This window comes from Nelumbo nucifera, chromosome 2, assembly GCF_055504915.1.
Source record: "Nelumbo nucifera cultivar China Antique chromosome 2, China Antique-T2T, whole genome shotgun sequence".
Taxonomy (NCBI): Eukaryota; Viridiplantae; Streptophyta; class Magnoliopsida; order Proteales; family Nelumbonaceae; genus Nelumbo; species Nelumbo nucifera.
Window position 1 is genome coordinate 51,994,284 of NC_142650.1, and position 19,094 is coordinate 52,013,377.

Here is a 19,094-nt window from a genome sequence, read left to right on the forward strand (position 1 = left end):
AAAATTTTTTGAGAGATTTCAATATGGAGATAAACCTCGGTAATCTGAGAAAGGTGTCAAAAGTTTTATTTTGAAAATTTAAAGAAGAATGATGGGCAAAATAGTCTTTTTAATCCTTCGTTAATAGACACTGACGATAAGAAAAATATTAATCAATTGTTAAAAACAATAGGGATAATGTTAGTCAATTTTCAAACAGTAAGAATACACTTAATCAATTATGGATAGTTTAAGAAATGTACCCTTTCTTTAACCATCACTTTCCATTTGAGAAACAAGATTGCATGATTGCATCCATCCCTCGATCTAAGGATTAGACCAGTCAAAAAGGAGAATCGTGCATCCAAAGAACCATGGACCATAACTTCAACGTTATTTTCCCACTGGTGGGCAATTAGGGTAGCAACCATTGTTGGGCAATAAGCATGACATCAATATCAATGCAGGGTTAGATCCTGACTAGGAGATTACAAGTCCAAACTACAAGAACATATAAGCACAAACATTACATATTCATATTGTTGATAATAAGAAATATCAGATTAATATATCACTACAAATATTTGGAAAGGTTATTATAAGAAACTTACAGAAATACAAAATGCACCACGATTAAAGTTTTTTTATAGTAGTATTTCCTCTCCTAGAAATAGAGCACATCCTCTAGCAACGCTGACCCATACTTCAAAAAGGTAACCATCCCCAGGTATAATCTCAGAAATCCAAGACAGACTCCCTTCCCACATACCTACTGTACAGATTTGGCACTCAAGGCACTTATCACGTGGCATAGCTTACATTTTATCTGTCTCACAAATCAATATGTGATGCATGGTGGATACAAATAAACCAACGACCATCAATCCTCTCAAACACATTCGTGGCAAACTGTTTACCCCAATTGCTACCTTTCGTCTTAACTACTTCTGTGCATGTTACATACCCAACATCACCTCTAACATGAACTTGAACATTTTTCAGCTCGATCTCAAGTGGGAATTCATAATCTGCCCACACAAATTCCCAGCTCCCCATGACAAGATCATAACCAGATATTCCAGACACACCAGGGTGTACGCAGCAGACATGCTCCCCCTTTGCCCAGAGGGATTGCATTGTAGCCAGATCTCCAGTTCTGAATGAATTGTAGAACCGCGCATTTGCTGCTAGAACTGAGGCCCTGCTATCCTCATGGAGAAGCCGAAGGCTATCTCTTATTTTTGCTGCTTGGGCATAGTCCTCCTCCTTGATGGCTATTTGCAAGTCCCGCTCTAAGGTTTGCTCATCCAGAACAATGCCTTCGCTGCTTAAAGTTCCCTCTGAATCCCCACTTTTAACTTGGGAGGGTCTCCATGAATGTGAGCGAGTTCGGCCATGGAGTACTGCACTGAATAAGAGCAGAATTAGAACTGTAATGGTGGAGCAAGGAAAAGTGAAAAACTACATGATGGTCAGCAACCAAGAGGATGGTTGCTAGGATAATAGGATTACATGTGTACTGATTTAGAAATACAAGCAATCTATTTGGTAGGTCACAATTTTGACAGGAAGTAACAGATACCAGCACAATGTGCAATTTGCTATTTGAATCGTATATGTATTACAATGCATACAGCAGGATAGAATGTCATCTTTTTTTTTTTGATCAGTAACATAGAATGTTTTCCTAATTTACCATCAATACCTGGTATGATGGACTCAAAATCATGAACCGTATCCTTTCAAACTTGGTGAATTGGGATATGGTTGAACACGTTATTTTCACCATATAGCAAGGTTAACTTTCATGCAGTTTTTTTTTTTTTTATGAACAGAAACTGATTCATTAAAATATTAAAAAAAAAGATGTACAAAGAGGATAGAGGGAGAGAAAATCTTTCTTAGCTCTCCCCCACCCAGATAACATGAACACAAGATTACAAAACAGCCCAAAACAAATGATCCCTTCCCACCCCCTGTTTTGCGAAAGTATCAGCAAAAGAGTTAGCATTCCTTTTCACCATTGCACATTGATTTCCATTCCTTGAGACAGCCATTTACTCCTCTCATTAATATAGTTCCACCATCCAGCCTCCTCTTCCTTTTGCAGCCACTCAATAACTAACTTTTAGTCCCCCTTAATTAGTAGTTATGAATATGCAGCTCTTTAGCCCTTTGGAAGCCTCCCAACACAGCCATTATTTCAGCCCTCAGAGAGTTTCCCACACCATTCAGACCTGAGTAGATGGCAATGGTTAACTTTCACACTTTCCTGTCTTTCTTCAAGAGGTTTTTGTGTCTACTTCTCACTTTGAATCATATTGTGTTTTAACTTGTAAGACCAAAAATCCTATTTTGACATGTGATAAGTTACTCTGTTTCTACTCAGGACACGATTATTTTTTGTTTTTTGATTGTTATTCAGGACATGATTCTGCCTTCTCCATTATTTTCTACATTCACAGAAGGTCATGTTGACACAGGTTTGAGAAGTTTTGATCAGGACTTTCCTTTGGAGAAGAAGATAATCTTTCTTGAAAAAGTACCTAACTTCTTAAAACCCAAATCCTATGGTACAGAAATATGCTTCTTGGTACAGGTACTGATAAACACTGTAAATCTGTGAGTGTTACACAACCAAGGTTGCAATTATGCATCCTGTATTTTGGTAGAAGATGGACCAACATAGTCCACATAACTGACAAAACCACTGTTAATATCAGTTAGAAGTTTGGATGTTGCACAATCAAAACTACACCCCTCCTTGCGCAAGATCCCAGAGCTATATAATATTTCTCAGTACTGGCACTAGCACCAAAGACAAGTACTCTTTAACATTGGAATACTCTTTCCAAAATCTATTTTCTTTTTCCTCTGTTTCTTTCTTTCAACTTTACACCTCTAGGTGAAAATACAAAAGGAATCAAAACATCCTCTGGGAACATCAAAAAGAAATGTTTTCTTGTAGAACCATTTTGTTGGAAATCTATTTTCTGATTTTAACTTCACTTTCTGAAGAAAATTTATTATTGCAGACTTGTAGTGTAATTATTGTTAAGTATCTTTCAATGAAGCAGCATTTTGAACATACAAAAGGAAATGTAAAGTCTTCAGAACCCTTCATGTATATAATGAGAATGAAATGAAGTATAAGCAACAAGATATTTAAATCAGAGGGCTTAGATTTGTCAGTCTACAGTTCAGCTTTTGCATTCAAAATACAACTATATCATCTTTTCATCTAGAGAAAGTTCATCCTTTACCACTATGAGATATTAGTATTTTTGGATCAGGACTTAAGAAAGTGAGATTTTATGAAATGAGAAATAGATTTCTCAGGAGTCGGGACAAATTATAAATAAAGACACCAAGCACACACCCATCTGAAATTCCCTATTGAGTCTAGCCAGTCTATTACAATTTTTTTTATTAAGACTTTAAGTGGGATGATGCTTTGTCATCTCTGAACACATCAGATCAAATGGTGGTCAAGACTTGTTTCTATGCCTTGATTTGTTAGTGTGGAAAATCAGATACTTGGGTGGCAACAAAAGGTGATTCCAATTATATGAAAGCAGGAGAATTGCCTATGAAGAGGTTGATTTAGGCATCATGTGCATAAAGTTGTATAGACAATACATTATGTCGATGTACTTATCAAAAAAAAAAAAAAAACATTATGCTGATGGAAACTACAAATCAACCTAGTCATGCCAAAACCATTAAATCATTTGCACAATGTTGTTAATGAGGCTTGCAAACAAGTATTGGGTCCTGAACTTCATGCAGTCTAAGACCGGAAGTAGAGAGTCAGCAACATTGATATGTGCCCCTTCAGAGACATCTGATAAAGTTGGAATAACACAGGAAGATAGCATGACCTCTGCACAAGCACAAATAGAGATATGTCTACCAACCTACTTTCTTACATCCACAAGTTTCAACAACAGAATTGTGGTGATATAGGACCATAGTACTGATACCAATTTTGTTTTTAACTCTAACCCAGACCCTTGTGCTTCTATTGTTTTTGTAAACAGGTCAGTGGCAAGTGTATAAGGTGTTATCAGATAAAAATCATTGCCTGATGGCAGCCAAAGCCCAAAGAAGGTAAAATGAATTTCACCTAGATCTGTTACCCATATAGGGTTTCATGTTTGTAGTAACAAAGAAGAATTTGGAAGGTGTATTCAATAGAATAGCCCCACTCCTAAAGAGCATGTTTTATTAAATAGGGCAAGATACACACATTTACATAAATGCCCCTTATGGTAGGCAAATAACAAGAAAGCCTATATACATCCTATTGCAATACAATAAGACCCTCCAAAGATTAAAGGAAATAAAATGAATACATACAACCCTATCTACAAGCTCAGGGTGATTGAAGGCCAATATTGAAGGTTGTTTTTGGAAAGAAAGAAGAGTATCCTTTGGGGTTGTTTTTCGTGATCATGTGGGTGCTTTGGTTATTATAAAAGGAGGTCCATGACCTGCTATATCAGCTCAGTTTTCTGAATCCTGGGCCATGAGATAATGTGTTTTGCTTGCAAGAGGAAAGGGCTTTAGAAGAATTATTACTGAGTTATTGTAAGCTTTTAGTGTCTTGTCTTGGTAAAGTGTCAGGGCAGTGTGAAAAGAGCTCTTGGTTTGTTATCAAAGATATTTTGAAATTGTTGGAAGGAGTCTCATATCGTGTGTCATTTGTGTCAAAGTCCAGCAATATGGTTGCTCAGTTTTTCGCTAGACATGGTCTTGTTGGTGAAGTTTTTTGTTTAGAGTTTTGTCCAATCTGCGCAGGGCAGGTCCTGGCTGCAGTGTTGAGAGAGGATATGTGTTAGTCGTTGTTGGTTGTGTTTATTGTTTGGTCCGTGTTGTTAGTGGTGTTCTTTGTTGTTACTGTATTTTCTTTTCATTGTTAGTGAAGCTACCTATATGATTTTAAGACTAAAGGGAAGAGTTGAGAGGGGTTAGAAAGCCAATTGGGTGGCATTTTCAATGAAACTTTATAATGATATTTAATACGAGGGAATTAATTCAAAAGCATTTTTAGCAAGCTATCCACAAAATGACCAAAAATTGCCTCCATAAGAAAAATTACCAAAATTGTAGAGACTGGTTTTAGATGAAATTTGGAAAGACAAAATGGGATTAAGATCTATGGAGAGTTACCAAATATGAGAGCAATCAGAGATGGTTTGACACAAAGAGGTGAAAATGAATAAAACAGGAAATACTTCAAGAATGCCTATGGCTGTAATAGGTGCTTGCAATAGAAAGATAGATAGATGTAATCACTCAATGCTCTTAGCATAAGCTATAAGAACTCAAACAAACTCAATTTGTTTATTCTCCCATGTCTTTTCATGTAGAAAATTACACTAATGCAATTATCATACTTTGACTCAAACTCAAAAATCCTTAACTAATTGAATTAATTATTAAAATTTTAACTATAATATACAAATTAGATGATTAGAACGGACTAGGGGTGAGCAGAAAAAACCGAAAAACCGAACTGACCGAGAAAACCGACTGAAACCGAACCGAAAAATCGGTTAATATAACCGGTTGGTTCGGTTTCGGTTCGATATTCTTAAAAAACCGACAGTTTCGGTTCGGTTTCGGTTAACCATTTAAAGAAAAATGGCAGTAAACCGAACCGACCAATATATATACAATAATATATATTTATATAATATAATATATATATTATATATTTTATTTTATTTTTGAAAATCGAATTGAAAAGTTCCAAGAAAAAAGGCTAAAAGTCTCAAACTGCTGACTGCCAGACTGGTGACTGCTAGTCTGTCTCTTCAAAAATCTAAACATTCAGCCTTTCTCTTTTTCTCTCAGTTCTCACTTTGTCTTTTCAACTTCAAATTCGAAACCCAGTTCTCAGTTCTCTACTTCTCTTCTCGGCTTCTCGCATGTCATCTCCGTCGCACAGCCCGCACCAACCACCAACACCAAGCGGCATGCTGGTCGGCGCCTCGCCGGCAAGCAAGCACCAACACAACACCATCTTTGTATCTCTCTTCTCTCTCTCTCATCTCTCCTCTTTGCGGCTCTTCCAGGAGCCACCTCTCAAGCTCTCACCGCGACAGCCGACAGAAACCTCTCTCTCATCTCTCTTCTCAAGCACTCAATGCAAGATCTGAACTAGGCTATGATGTTCCCCCTTTAAAAATGAGGTCATTTCTAAACCCTCCAAAGCTCCCAGTAGATGACGGCAATGATCGGGTGTGTATCTTGCATCACCAAATAAGTTAGAGATCCAGCACCCGACTTGTAATTTGTAAAGGCCTAAAACCAGCAGATCTGAAATTCAGGGGGCTAGCCAGCTAAACAATTCTCGCAAATAAACAGAAGAGTAACAGATGGTCGGCACCGATAGCAACCACTGGTCCACCGACCGTTTTAATTTTTTTTATTTTAAGTGCATAAAAAAACTGAACCGCGGTTAACCGGTTGCATCGGTTCAGTTTCGGTTTGGGTATTTAAAAAACCGATCAGTTCGGTTTGAAAAAATACCCCACGGTTTGGTTAACCGAACCGTGACCACCCCTAGAACGGACCACATAGATAACCTATAAAATGACTAAGAGATCCTTACCATCTAACGGTTGTTCAATGTTGGTCCTAGTTATCTGGGGTCTTGAGAGGGGTGGATTGAATACAAACCTTATGCTTTGCACAGAGTGGCTGCTCTCAAACTAAAATCTACATTCCCATGCTTGTTAAGCCTAGGATCTTACCAATGCACTAAGCAATAACTAGTAACCCCACTATCTAAATAAAAAAAAGAAAAAAAAAAGCGGGAAGTTTCATATCTGACCAGGATTGAACATCATATGGTTTGAAAGGTATACACAATTCACAACAATGCATTTTCATATGGGAAACAATGGTACAGGAATTCAAAGAAAAAAACAATGGTACAGGACTTGAAGGTCATTATGTGAGAGAGATCAATTTTTAGTTTTTTTTTTTGGATATGTCACATAAAATGATTTTATTATTTGAGATGGGCATAAAGTTCACAAGATAGACATCCCAAAGGATATGATGGGCTGCATAAAAAAAAAATTGCCAAGATTTGGAGAAACATAAGGTACTGTACAAGCCAATTTTGGAGTTTGGACATAATAGAACCCCCATTACCATCTACAGCTTCATGAACCACTGCATGCAACACCCAGTGTTTTAACAGGCGAGATGCATTTTGATCTCACTTGAACCAAAAGGCACCCGCACAATAGCTGAGTTTCAAGGCAAGCATGTGCCTTTTTATACTTATGGTTTTTTGCCAATAGTTCTTTATATATTTGTAACGGTCTACTAACTTAAAAAATAAAATCTCTTTTGTTGCTTGTTACTAGTTATCGTGTATGTGGGAGAACAGATGGAAAAGATTGTTGGCAAATGTTAATTGTTGATCATATGAAAAAGGTTGTAGCTCCTTGGGAGCAGGGGCTGATTACAATGTGGACCAAGGAGGTGGTCTCCTTCAAACAAAAAAAGAGCTTGATTTGGGAGCACTTCTCTTTATTTGGTGTAGGTGACTACCCCCCTGGCAGACGTTGAAAGCTTGTTCAAGAACCAATTATTTTCGATAAATACATAAGAATTAGAAAACCATATATTTGATTCATTAGCTCCTTCATTAGACCTCTCATAATCATAACTTAAGGAACTGTTAAATCTCAAACAGCAGAAGAAACACAAGTGACCATTGACAATGCAGAAAGCAATAGACTGAAAAAGCCTACACTGACTTTAGACAAGAGGAGTTAGATTATGTATAAAAGATTATCTTTATCTGTATTACGTATAGAAGATCCATAGAGAAGTCTGATTGTTACTTGTCATTCATATCTTGCTTTGAACATGTTTAAAAGTGTACTGAATATCTTAAGAGCAAATTCAAAGAAACAAAGGGAAGAATACTTACTTACTTCGGCACCAGCATTTGATCGCAGGCTGGGAAGATGATGATCCGGCTTGCACCAGAACACTCCTCGACCTCCAGAAGAGATTGCTGACACTGCATTGCATTGTTTAGAGAAAGGCCGAGTTTGGTGCCTAAAGGGCCCAGAATTATTCATGAACGAACATGGCATATTGAATTCCTGGATATCAAAAATACATGTCTAGAAAATAAAATCTCGAAATAAACATATATACATAATAATAAGGGAATCTTAAATAGGCCATTTTTCCAATTAAATTTAATAAAGAAAAGAAAACTCTCAGTTGAGAATAAACTACTGAATTAGCTCATTAACCATTACGGCAATATAAACCACAGAAAGCCCCACATAAGATGCGGAATAAAATCTACTGAACCCACGATTAGACAATAAACTACTAATTGGTGAATATATGGATATTAAAACTAATAAATGAGCCAGAAACCCCCAAAAAATAAAGAAAGAATAGAAGTTTTAAGTGCGCACGCAGGGGGCGGATGGGGGATTAGAAATTGTCGCGAAAAGGGGAAAATATAGAGGACTTGCGTTGCTGCATAATCTGGACAAGTAATGTGTCGAAAGCTGCAGGGGACTAGAAGAAAGACGAGAATTCGGTGAAAGTGCAGAGACGTTCGGAATCGCCATGGTTTACTACGAAAATTAGGAAACCATGAACTGCAAAAGACTAAAAACAAAAAATAAATGAGCAGTAAGAAAGGAAACGCAGAAGAAATATATGTAGAAATAAGAATAGAAACCGTTAGATGAAACACATTGATATCTAGTCTAGAAACTAAAAACAAGAAAGCAAAAATGCGTGAATAATTAAACTATTAAACTAGAAGGATAATTGTTGAACAATAGAGTCAAAAAAAAACGAAAAGAAATTAGCTGAGAACAAGCGAAGAAGTAGGGTTAGGGCTTACCAGACACCAGTTATGGATTTCGAACACTGCTCAAGCCTCCGTGCTGCTCAGATTCTCTTTTGGGCATTTTGCTAGAGTAGAAGATTATCGGCGGCAGGAAAGATTAAATGGGTGAGGCCCCATGTTAGTTGAGCCTTGAGAGGCCAACCAATTTGGACTGAAAATTCAGAAATGATGTGTAGATGGACCAGGGAAGAACAGGCACAACAACCTAATGGACCTATTAAGCTTGTCGGGCGACTCGGACTTGGACCTAACCAAGAAAAGCCCAGAACATGAGGCCCAATAACGAGTGGGGAAAAAAAATTTAAGGGAGTGCAGATTAGATGAGATCAAATCAGCAGCCCCCTAACTCGGATTTTTAGATACACTTATGGTGGTTGATGTGGGGCATCATTATTCGTTAAACAGCTCCTAGCACATCCATCATCAAGTGCTGCAGCTAATGCAGGCAGGTTCTTGTCAATGTGTGTGATTTTGTTTTTCAAAACAAAAACAATCGTCGAATCAGCAAAAATATACTGATATTTTGTTAGTCAGTGTGGAAGCTGTTTCTTTGTTTTTGGAAAACAAAATTCCCAACTGTCCATATCTCCATGCCCAAAAACCCCTTATGGATCAAGACCATGTTTAGAATCAATGTCGTTTCTTGAGAGGTGTTTTATAAGAAAATAGTTCTGCATTGGTATGCCATTTTCTTAGAAGATTTTTTTTTGCTGTAAATTGTTATCGATGTAAAAGTACATCCATGAAGTTCAATGCCAATGGTTTTAAATTAGTGAACTCTTGGAATGTATAAAATTGGCGTAGTATTTACATCGACCATAGATGTAAAACTCAACCGTGCATGATGTAACATCGATGCCTCACACTCCAACCAAATGCGCATGAAAATACAGACCAGAAGTGGAGTTTTATACTGGTCCGTATTTACTGATGATAGAATTTTTAGTCAATCAACATTTACACCGCAAACAAAGGCAGCATTTGGAATCATGGTTTTTAAAACCGATTCAGAGATCGAACCGGTTAGGGGTCTGGTTATTGAGTCGAACGGTTCAAACGTTGTTGACCAAAATCAATAATTTTTGGGGAAAACAGAACCAATCACCTGACCGGTTCCCGGTTTTTTCCGATCCGACCATCCGGTCCAGTTCGATTTTAGAAACCATGTTTAGAACTGTTGCTATTAACAATAAAAATAAGAAAACCATATTAACGGCATAGGTTACAAACACTGGCCACAAGATGTTTGCACAAACTTTCCTCGAGTATGAACTTCAGCTATGTCCGCAAGAAAACAAGAGAAAAACAGAAAGTGTGAAATTTTTTATGAACTTTCCCTCAGTTTTTTTTTTTTTGATATCTTATGAAGGCTACACAATGGGGTAGCCCATACCCCTCGGACACTTCTAAGTTCCAACCTAGGTGTAGGCAGGATTTGATCCCAAGTCTCCACTACAACCAACAGGCCTTATCAACCAGCTCGTTGTCATTTCTATTTCTCTTATTTTCACCAAACCTTAGCTTTTGTAATAAGGGAAAATTTAATTTTAGTACCCTGAACTTTGGGAGTAGTGTCAAATTAGTATTCAAACTTTCAAACATTTCACTGTAGTACCTAAACTTTCAAAAAGTGTCAAATTGGTCTCAACTGTCGGTTGTTTATTGAAAATGTCAAAACTACCCTTATAAAGAATACACTATTCATTGATTGAACCTGTTATCAAAGAGAAGAAAAAATGAAGTATAATAGAGGGAATAATAACTGAAAGCAAAGAAATAAATAGACAAGAATGTATTTTAGATATAAAAGTAGAAAACAATGACTTTATTAATCTAGAATTTCAAACGCCTTATCCAATTCAGTCTCAAGGTAGATAATAAGCAGTGTCTTTCTTTTAAGGGTTTTAACGTTTTTAAACAGATAATTGACGGTCGATACTACAGTGACAAGTTTGAAAGTTCCAATATTAACTTTTAACACTACCCAAAATTCAGGGTACTAAAGTAGAATTTGCCCTTGTAATAAGTAGGTCCTATTTCCAATTGAAGTTCAAACTCTTCCTTTGCTTTTGCAAGATCATCATGTCATCTACTTTTTTCTGCGTAGAAGATCAGTTCCTTTGCAAAACAACATCATTGTTGTCTGAATTTTAGAGCGATGAATGCATGGTAGCGACTAGCGAGAGGTTCTCACGAGATATTACATATTTAATGAGAGCCTCCTCGTTGAACCATCACCACTCCCTTTATTATTTTTCTTTTCATCTTCAACAGTATAGTATAGTTACAGTAGACAACAGCCTATGCCTGGGTGTTTGTTCTTCAATCTGGTGGTCTATACTCTGCAACTAATTAATGGGTGGAATTCATCAAATACCGATGAAACTCAGCATGTAATAGTACTCTTAAGGATCGATCAATAAGTGAAGATGCCGTATATACAAAACAAAAAAGAAGGATGTTTTACAATTTACTCTTCTTCATCTGTGGAGTCTGAATCGTCGACATCGACTGCAACTATCCTTGAAGAACCAACCCTGACACAGGCAGATCGAGGCTTGAGCGGAACACGGACATCAGTGGCCACGATGTCATAGCCTTCCTGCTGCTCTTTCTTCAAGTCGCCAGGTGGCAAGAAACAGTCCTTTGACAACCCCCGAATGTTAAAGTCAACCTCTTCGATTGTCCAAACCTCTTCCATTCGCGTCCTTGAGTGGGTTTCCGAGCTCTCCCCAAACCTAAACAATGAAACGGCAGTCCGGCCGGCATGAGCGATGTTTATGCCATCTATAGGCCGGTAGTCCTTGGTAAAAGACTGCATGGTGGTCTCCCAGTAAACGCTATCATCACTGCTGGGAGTTTTGATCCTGAGAAGGTGTGAGTCTTCCAGCTCAACAAGAAGCCCAGTTCTCTGGCTAAAGTAGCCCCACACAGTGTGGCGGATAATCTCCATGCTGTTACTACTTCTAGCTCTCAATGATGAGGGTTCCGCTTCCAGCTTTAGCACAAAACAGTCTTCACCCTCGATTGTCCTCTCGCCTATGCATACTGAATTTGAGAATAAATTGGCAGTAGCGGTTGGATCAAGACCCTGCACGTAGAGTATAAGAATAAATTACCAGCTGTTGCCTGGAAATGGAGAAGAGAAGGGAAAACAAACGAAGAAGAAAATTTTAGTTGATTCTTTGCATCAGGCGGTAACGAGGGCACCCTACTTATTATTACAAACTTTTTATGTGTAATAAGTAATAACCACCGTCCACCGTTTTCAGAAAACCACCGCTCATCCTTTTGGAAAGGAGGGAATGCTCCTTTTCATGGTGGATAGCATAGCGCAAGACCAGGTCTCCGTCTCCCATGCATGTTTCAAAAAATCTTCTACTTTCATGATAACATCGATGATGTGGTTTTAACATCGACTGTGAAAAGGAGCTTTCCCTCCCTTCTAAAAGGAGGGAAATTAACTCCTCCTTTGGATTTTTTCACTCTAAGAAAGTCTTGATTAATTATTAAAATAATGCAATCTAAGAACCATCAATCCGTTGATGGAGGCGAAACAAAATGTTGGATCGACAGACCAATGATCTTAACCTGAACTTGGTCAACTAAATACAAAAATATATCGATTATTTAGGGTTCTTTTGATCAGAAAAACCAGAATAAGTTGGTAAGAGTATGACTTTTTTTATTAAAATTAAGTTGTTTCTCTTTTCAAACGAAGAATAATGCAAACTCTGAAAACCAGGAATAAAGGAGTATTTTGAATGGACTTTTAACGACCCGGCTAAGCTAATTCGACAGATTTGAGTCCTCTGTCCTCTGCTAGAACTATATTCAACCCATGGAAATCAATGAAAAATAAAAGTCAAGTCACTGTCTGGAATCTCTTTTCTTCAAGGATTCCTCACCCTCATGCGCCATATCATCGGACTTCAATTTATTCCGTTCACTGGGAAAATGAAATTCTATTCTAGACCTGGTTTATAGAAAAGCTGTAAACTTTAATGAATCGAAGAACATGGCTGATAAGCTGTAAAGAGAGACTCCTTCTGTCATCTCCAGATACCAACATGAATAGAAACTTTATTTCTCTCTGCTATGGATCGTATTACTGCATTTCAGTTAAGACCCTTCTTTTTGGTGACAACCAAGTGAACCTTTTTCTTTTTTTAGTACTTAGGCGAAGAAATTTAAAAAAGGAAATCTGGTTTTATTTATTATCTACTATGAAAATTCATCTCCACCGAATCACTAGTTCACTACCCTCAGATCCTGATCCTGAAGTAATATAACGGCTAGCTAGATAGTGCCTTGAATACTGCCATTAAAGCAGTTATTTAGTTCAAGTTTTTCTGTATATACAAAAGCCATTATCGGTCTAAAGTCTAAACCCTATTGTTGAATCTCGACGATTGTGTGGAGCTCGAGCCTCGAGAGAGTGGGAGGGAAAAGGAAATACCTGCAAAGAACGACGAAGCGGTCTCGGAGGACCTCGAGATGCGTGTGAGCTATGCCATGGGGTCTGCCTCCATGCTACCTTACCATCACTCCCTGCGCTCATCTTGCATCCAGATACCAGGAGCTCCAGGCACCAGAGTTCGGGCTTCTTCTGCCACAACACGAACCCCCCCACCTCCCCTCCATGTCCTTTACTCTTAACCTTGACCGTCTTCTTGCCGTTTCCTCTGTTATTATTGTTGCTGTCACCTGTAGAGAATTCCAAAGCCATCATCTTCACCTTCCCCACGGCGTACATACTATCTATAGAGTTCAAAGCCTTCTCTCCTCCTGTGGCCGCTATGTATTGCTGAACTATATACTTAGCCATGGAAGTTTCCTGCGTATGACAAGACGGGCTTCTAACTTGGAATCGTAATTTCAATCTAAATCCTTATCAGATGAAGAATGGGTTTTACTTACAATGGGGTGATCTTTGATGTTTCCATTGATGGACTGATCGCTACGGACAGGAAGAGGGACTAAAGGGGCACCAACAACTCCCAACAAGAGCTGTAGCTCAGTGCTTCGACCTCCGACGAGAGCCGCCGTCGATGGTGCTGATCTTTGAGAATGTGATCTCATCCATGACTTCATGTTCTGCCATGATCTGCCGCTGTGTTTAGTGTTGGATACGAACATCTCTTCTGGAATTGGAACTTCAAGCACGGTGTCAAGTCCATCTTCACGATCGAAGTTGGGGCAAAGCCTCCTCATGAGAAAGATAGAGATACACGACTAGCAGCTAGCTATGTCCAAAAACCCAGAAGGCAATCCCTTCTCCTTTTGAATTTCTACTTTAAAGTGTCTTAGAAAAAGAGGAGACTTAGACTCTAAGGGACGGTCGCAGCTGGTGGCTGGTGGAGGAATTTACCAACCAACCGTGGCCCATGCTAACGTGCTCTTCTTTGTCGCCGTCGTGATCGCACGCCTCTCTCTCTCTCTCTCTCTTCCTTCAAACTTGAAAAGAACTTTAATCTTTAAAGCAGATTAGAAAACGAACCTACACTGTACTAAACTGACTTTAATTAATTCCTGTAATCTCTAATTCTCTAATTAGTGATGTTGGTTTGTCTCGGCGACACGTGCCGGATGTCGGTCTTAGTAACTTAAAAACCGATGGAAATGTGGAAAAGAACATGGTGGGGTGGATTCGATGCTGGGGATCTAGTGTGACCTAAAGTGTCTCGACTCTCGACCAAGGTTGATACTGTAATGTCTGGTTCTGTGTATTATATCCCATATATCTGACCAGTAGAGAAAATGGTGTGGGTATTATCAGCTTTGGGCCACGACGACCCTCCGAGTCCGAGGGATATATTTTAATTTTTAAGAGAGATTGTTTGTCTCCAATCATGTCTTGCACGTTCAGACCAATTAATCTATAATTCACGTTGGCATAATTAGCTCATTTCGGCCTCTTATTACCAATTCTTAATTGTTAATTAGTACTCTGATCTTTGATTAAAGAACTCATGGCCTCATGGGTTGGTAATTATGGTAGTTTTTTTATGCGACCCGCCAATCCATCCAATTAGGCTATGTTTGGTTTGAAGGAAAATATAGGGAAAGGGAGGGAGAAATAGAGAAACCAATACAAAATTTGTAAAGATTTTCTTACTATTCCCTTTCTTTCCCTACATTTTCCTTCAAACCAAACATAACCTTAATTCACTCATGTTAGTTTTAAGGTCTCAATTAATGTAATAATTTCATCTACAGAAAATTGACGGCGGTCTAATATTGGCCTTAAACCTGTCTAAAGTCAAAAACCAACCCACCAACTGTACGTAGAACTTGAAAAGATCATTTTTCCTTAGCTTGGTACAAGATTTTCAAAGCAAATTTCAAACCAATGACATATATAGTAGACAAAGAGGATCAAAATAATCTGCTTTTGCAAGTATAAGTTTGGAATCTTGATCAACAATAATGAATCCTAGGCATTCCTTAACTATTATGAAACCCACGTATATAAGTTGAACATAATAATGTAAGAGACGACATCATAAAAATAATAAAAAAAAGGTTTCTTATTGTTATGAAAAGATAAATCCAATGCATTCTTCTGTAATCTTCATATTTGATAAATAAATCAAACAGATAAGCCAAAATGTTTTAATGTCTCCGCTATGTATAGTCATTGAGTGGCCTCGCCACGAGCTCTCTCTCTCTCTCTCTCTGAAGGTTAGACTGTCAGCGATAATTGCGGCTTGACAATAGCAACAACACATGCAATAATCCGATTCAACGATGTTATCTAATCCAACTCCAACTACTGCTGTATTCCATCACTCAAATTCACTTCCCTCTACTGAACACATGAGATGAGAGAGAGATGAATCCAAGTGTAACCACCGCGCACCCCACCCCCCCAACTCTGTTTTCTCCGGATTGTGTTCCCGGCAATAGATCCATGTGGCTGTCACAAAATCCTGCTTTGCTTTAGAGAAAGCAAAAATTAAAAATGAAAAGATAAAGGCAAAGATTCGAGTCAGAGACACTAAATCATAGGAGCCTGGGCTTCTATCGATGGTGTGGTAAATAAATCCTTATACCGTTAAACGACAACACTACATTATCTGGATTCATAAACATAAATATAAGGCCCTGAAATCCAAGTTCCACAATCAATCAGCAACTTTTGGAATTAACTAACGCCATCACACTAACCACCTCGGATCCTTATTCCTACTTTTAACGTTTCATGGATGGAAATCGATAGAAAAGGTTCTTCACACAGACCCTCCATATCACCTGATCACTATACCTTAATAAATCTCTGCATGATGTTTCCAGCTGCACAGGCACAGCACATGTAAGATTCCTGGGTCCTTTTACATAGGAGACTTTAGTAGATGGTTAGTCCGGTATATTCTTCTTTCTTAACGGAGTGGTGAATTGTAAATAGGGATGGCAGTTTTTCCTATGTCTCCTATGCCCATGGAGATCCACCCTGATAATGGAATAAGGATGCGAAATGATTTTTCCTTGCAGGGATGAGGATGGAGAAATTTTTGCCCTCCATTGACAGGGATAAGATCACATCTCCTCCCCACAAGGGGACACTCCACAATGCCCCACAGCACATCCCCACCATGTATTAGGAACATCTCCCAATGATAATACCAGAACCGATGATGTTATCATCAGGAGATATTCTCAATACATAGTGGAGATGTGCTGTGGGGCGGCCCCCCGTGGAGAGGAGATGTGAACTCGGTAGGGATGGGGAGAAGACTCCCCACCCCACAGGGTCCCCAATCCAATCTCTGACCCATGGGATCAAGGACCATATATAATTTCAAACCATAGCTATTTAGGTTTTTAATAAATAATAACTAGGTTGTAAGGCTTTGAGGCTCAAAACTTGGGATTTATATTAAGTAATTGTGTTTTTCTTATAAATTACCCAATGAATTTGTCTTAATATTGTTATAAACTATGATTGGATATATTTGAGCACACTTAATTATTTTGATAGAATTGTAAATTGTAAATATTTTATTTTTATTTTTTTGAAATAAAAGATGAAATGAAATCGACATTATATAAAAAAATGGTTAGGAGTGGGGATCCCAGCCCATGGAAGACATTAGACAGGGATGAGATGAGTTTTTTCACGGTGATGGAAATGGAGAGTGGCAAACCATCCCAACCCCTAAACCCGCTCCATTGCCATTCCTAATTGTGAGCGGCGTATTATGCATTTAGAAAAATAGACCATGAAAATATATTTGAATATAAAAATATCCCATACTTTGATCCATAGTGATTTTAAAAATTCAAACCATTCACTTGTTATGTTTTATGCATTATTATTTACATATTTTTATATTTTTTAAAGCTTCATGGTATGGTATTTTCTTAGGCAAGCTGCAAACTCTGAGTATTTTCTTCACATACGATTTTAATTCTTAGTTATTTTCAAAACACATGTTTCTATTCAAGACTTTTTACATTGGGTGACGATTCTTGTTATGTTCATCTTTTTATACCATTAATTTCTTTCCATTTCTAGCCGCAAATACATAAAAGTAGAAGAAAAACATAAGTGAAAACATTATCATGCTTTTGCTTTAGAAAATTCATTTATCCAATGCAATAAGCAACCAAGCAAACTTTCCAATTATTTCCTTTTCTGTTTTTTTTCCCCCTTTGCTGGCTTTTCATCTTTTTTGACTTGAAGTGTGATAGTTTACCTGAGAATTAAAGTGAACTTGGTTTCACATCAGCGCTGCCAAATGGGGCAAGCTTGTTCCACAAACCCTCTTTTTCAAACAGTTGGACACCCCTCTATTTTTTTTTCCAAGGGATCGATACAAATGTTTTGCTGCCAAATCAGTAGTAAAGTACCGAAAAAGAAAGATTTCACAATGTTCCATTGCTTCGGTTGCAAGCTGTTCAACTCTTTGGATCAAGGTGCACCATACTTTTCCACGCTGCTTCCATTTGTTTGCAATGCAATTTCTTATTTGCATGCATCCTGATATTTTTGGCACTAATGCAAATGAAATTGCATTGCAAATAAACCAGGCCTTATGGTTTTTCTTAAATTGTCAATAATGGTTTGTTCTCTTGGACTGTCACGCTCTTTGTTCTTCTTTTCATCTCATTCATTCTTCAATATTTTTTTACCCTTTGTATTTCAGCTATGTTTGGATCGGGAGGATAAAGGACCATACGAAAAGGCACAGTTTCTTTTTTTTTTCTGAGTTCTGACTAAATACTAAACCTATTACAAAGCATTTTTAGGATCTGAACTCTTTCTTTTACACTCTACACAAGCCATGTTTTAAATTAATCTCAGTTAAATTTTACGAAATTTTCGTTTCAAATAAAAACCATCAATGTGACATGAAATACATCATGCAAATTTAGTTCCACAGAAATTTCGGAATTTCATCCAAAACTTTGGGATTTGGCCATCTATTTTAACCAAAATGTTGGAGTGCTATAAAAATAATAAAAGAAACAATGGCGTTGATATAAAATTTAACAAAATATAACATACATTTTCCCATAGCGGGTTTCACTATGATACCAGAAAGATATCACCCAAAAAAAAATTTACAGCCAATCAACCAATATCATATAAAAGGTGACCAATCATAGTTTTTCCCATAACATGTCTTGATTGGTCAAATCTCTTCCAATAACATGTCTTTCTAGTATCATAGTTTTTCCCATAACAAAATTAATAGAACAATTACAATTATCAAAAACATTCAGCCAAGATTCTGAACTTATGAAAATTTTCATTATGGACCAAGTGTCCGAAATGTCACGTTTGAGGAGGTATCGAGCTAAAGCTTTGACCCAATCACCCAACCCATCAAACTTGGGTTTACTAGTCGGATAGCACAATTTTAAGAATTTCAACATCGGAACCCGCCTCCACATGGGTTGGGGGATGGGCTTGGCTACCCTTGTGTAGCCCTTCAAAAGAAACATAAAAAAAATAATAAAAAAAAATAAAAAAAGAAAAAGAACAATTACATGGGCCTTGAGCTAGGGTTTGGGCAATCGGGCCCATTTAAAGGGGATATTTGGAACCATGGCCGTTTTTCAAAAAAACGGTACCACGTTGGATCCACATAGGTGTTTTAACAAATGCCCATGTATTTCATTGTTTGGTTCAGCCGATTATTAAAAAATCGGGCATGCCTCGAAAATCAGGACCCCACCAATGCATGAAACACCAAATTTG

The 19,094-nt window shown here is 37.8% G+C and overlaps 2 protein-coding genes across 10 annotated transcripts; both read right to left on the reverse strand.

Annotated features, from left to right (window-relative positions):
• Positions 1–493: 493 nt before the first annotated feature.
• LOC104601157 (Nuclear transport factor 2 (NTF2) family protein) lies at positions 494–9,066 on the reverse strand. 9 transcript variants are annotated; one of them, XM_010264391.3, is made up of 4 exons: positions 8,882–9,066; positions 8,442–8,640; positions 7,937–8,114; positions 494–1,382 (listed from the first exon to the last, which is right to left on the reverse strand). In XM_010264391.3, exons 2-4 carry the CDS (start codon positions 8,598–8,600, stop codon positions 811–813), a joined length of 909 nt encoding a protein of 302 aa, XP_010262693.1. In that variant the 5' UTR covers positions 8,601–8,640; positions 8,882–9,066; the 3' UTR covers positions 494–810. The 9 variants fall into 9 exon arrangements, with proteins under 9 accessions (XP_010262693.1, XP_088754295.1, XP_010262695.1 ...); XM_088898169.1 differs by having other exon boundaries at positions 494–1,387; XM_010264393.3 differs by having other exon boundaries at positions 8,502–8,640; positions 8,882–9,022.
• Positions 9,067–11,239: 2,173 nt separating this feature from the next.
• Positions 11,240–14,212, reverse strand: LOC104601158 (uncharacterized). The gene is made up of 3 exons (XM_010264396.3): positions 13,808–14,212; positions 13,347–13,724; positions 11,240–11,978 (listed from the first exon to the last, which is right to left on the reverse strand). The coding sequence occupies exons 1-3, from the start codon at positions 14,099–14,101 to the stop codon at positions 11,358–11,360; spliced, it is 1,293 nt and encodes a 430-aa protein (XP_010262698.1). The 5' UTR covers positions 14,102–14,212; the 3' UTR covers positions 11,240–11,357.
• Positions 14,213–19,094: the final 4,882 nt, after the last annotated feature.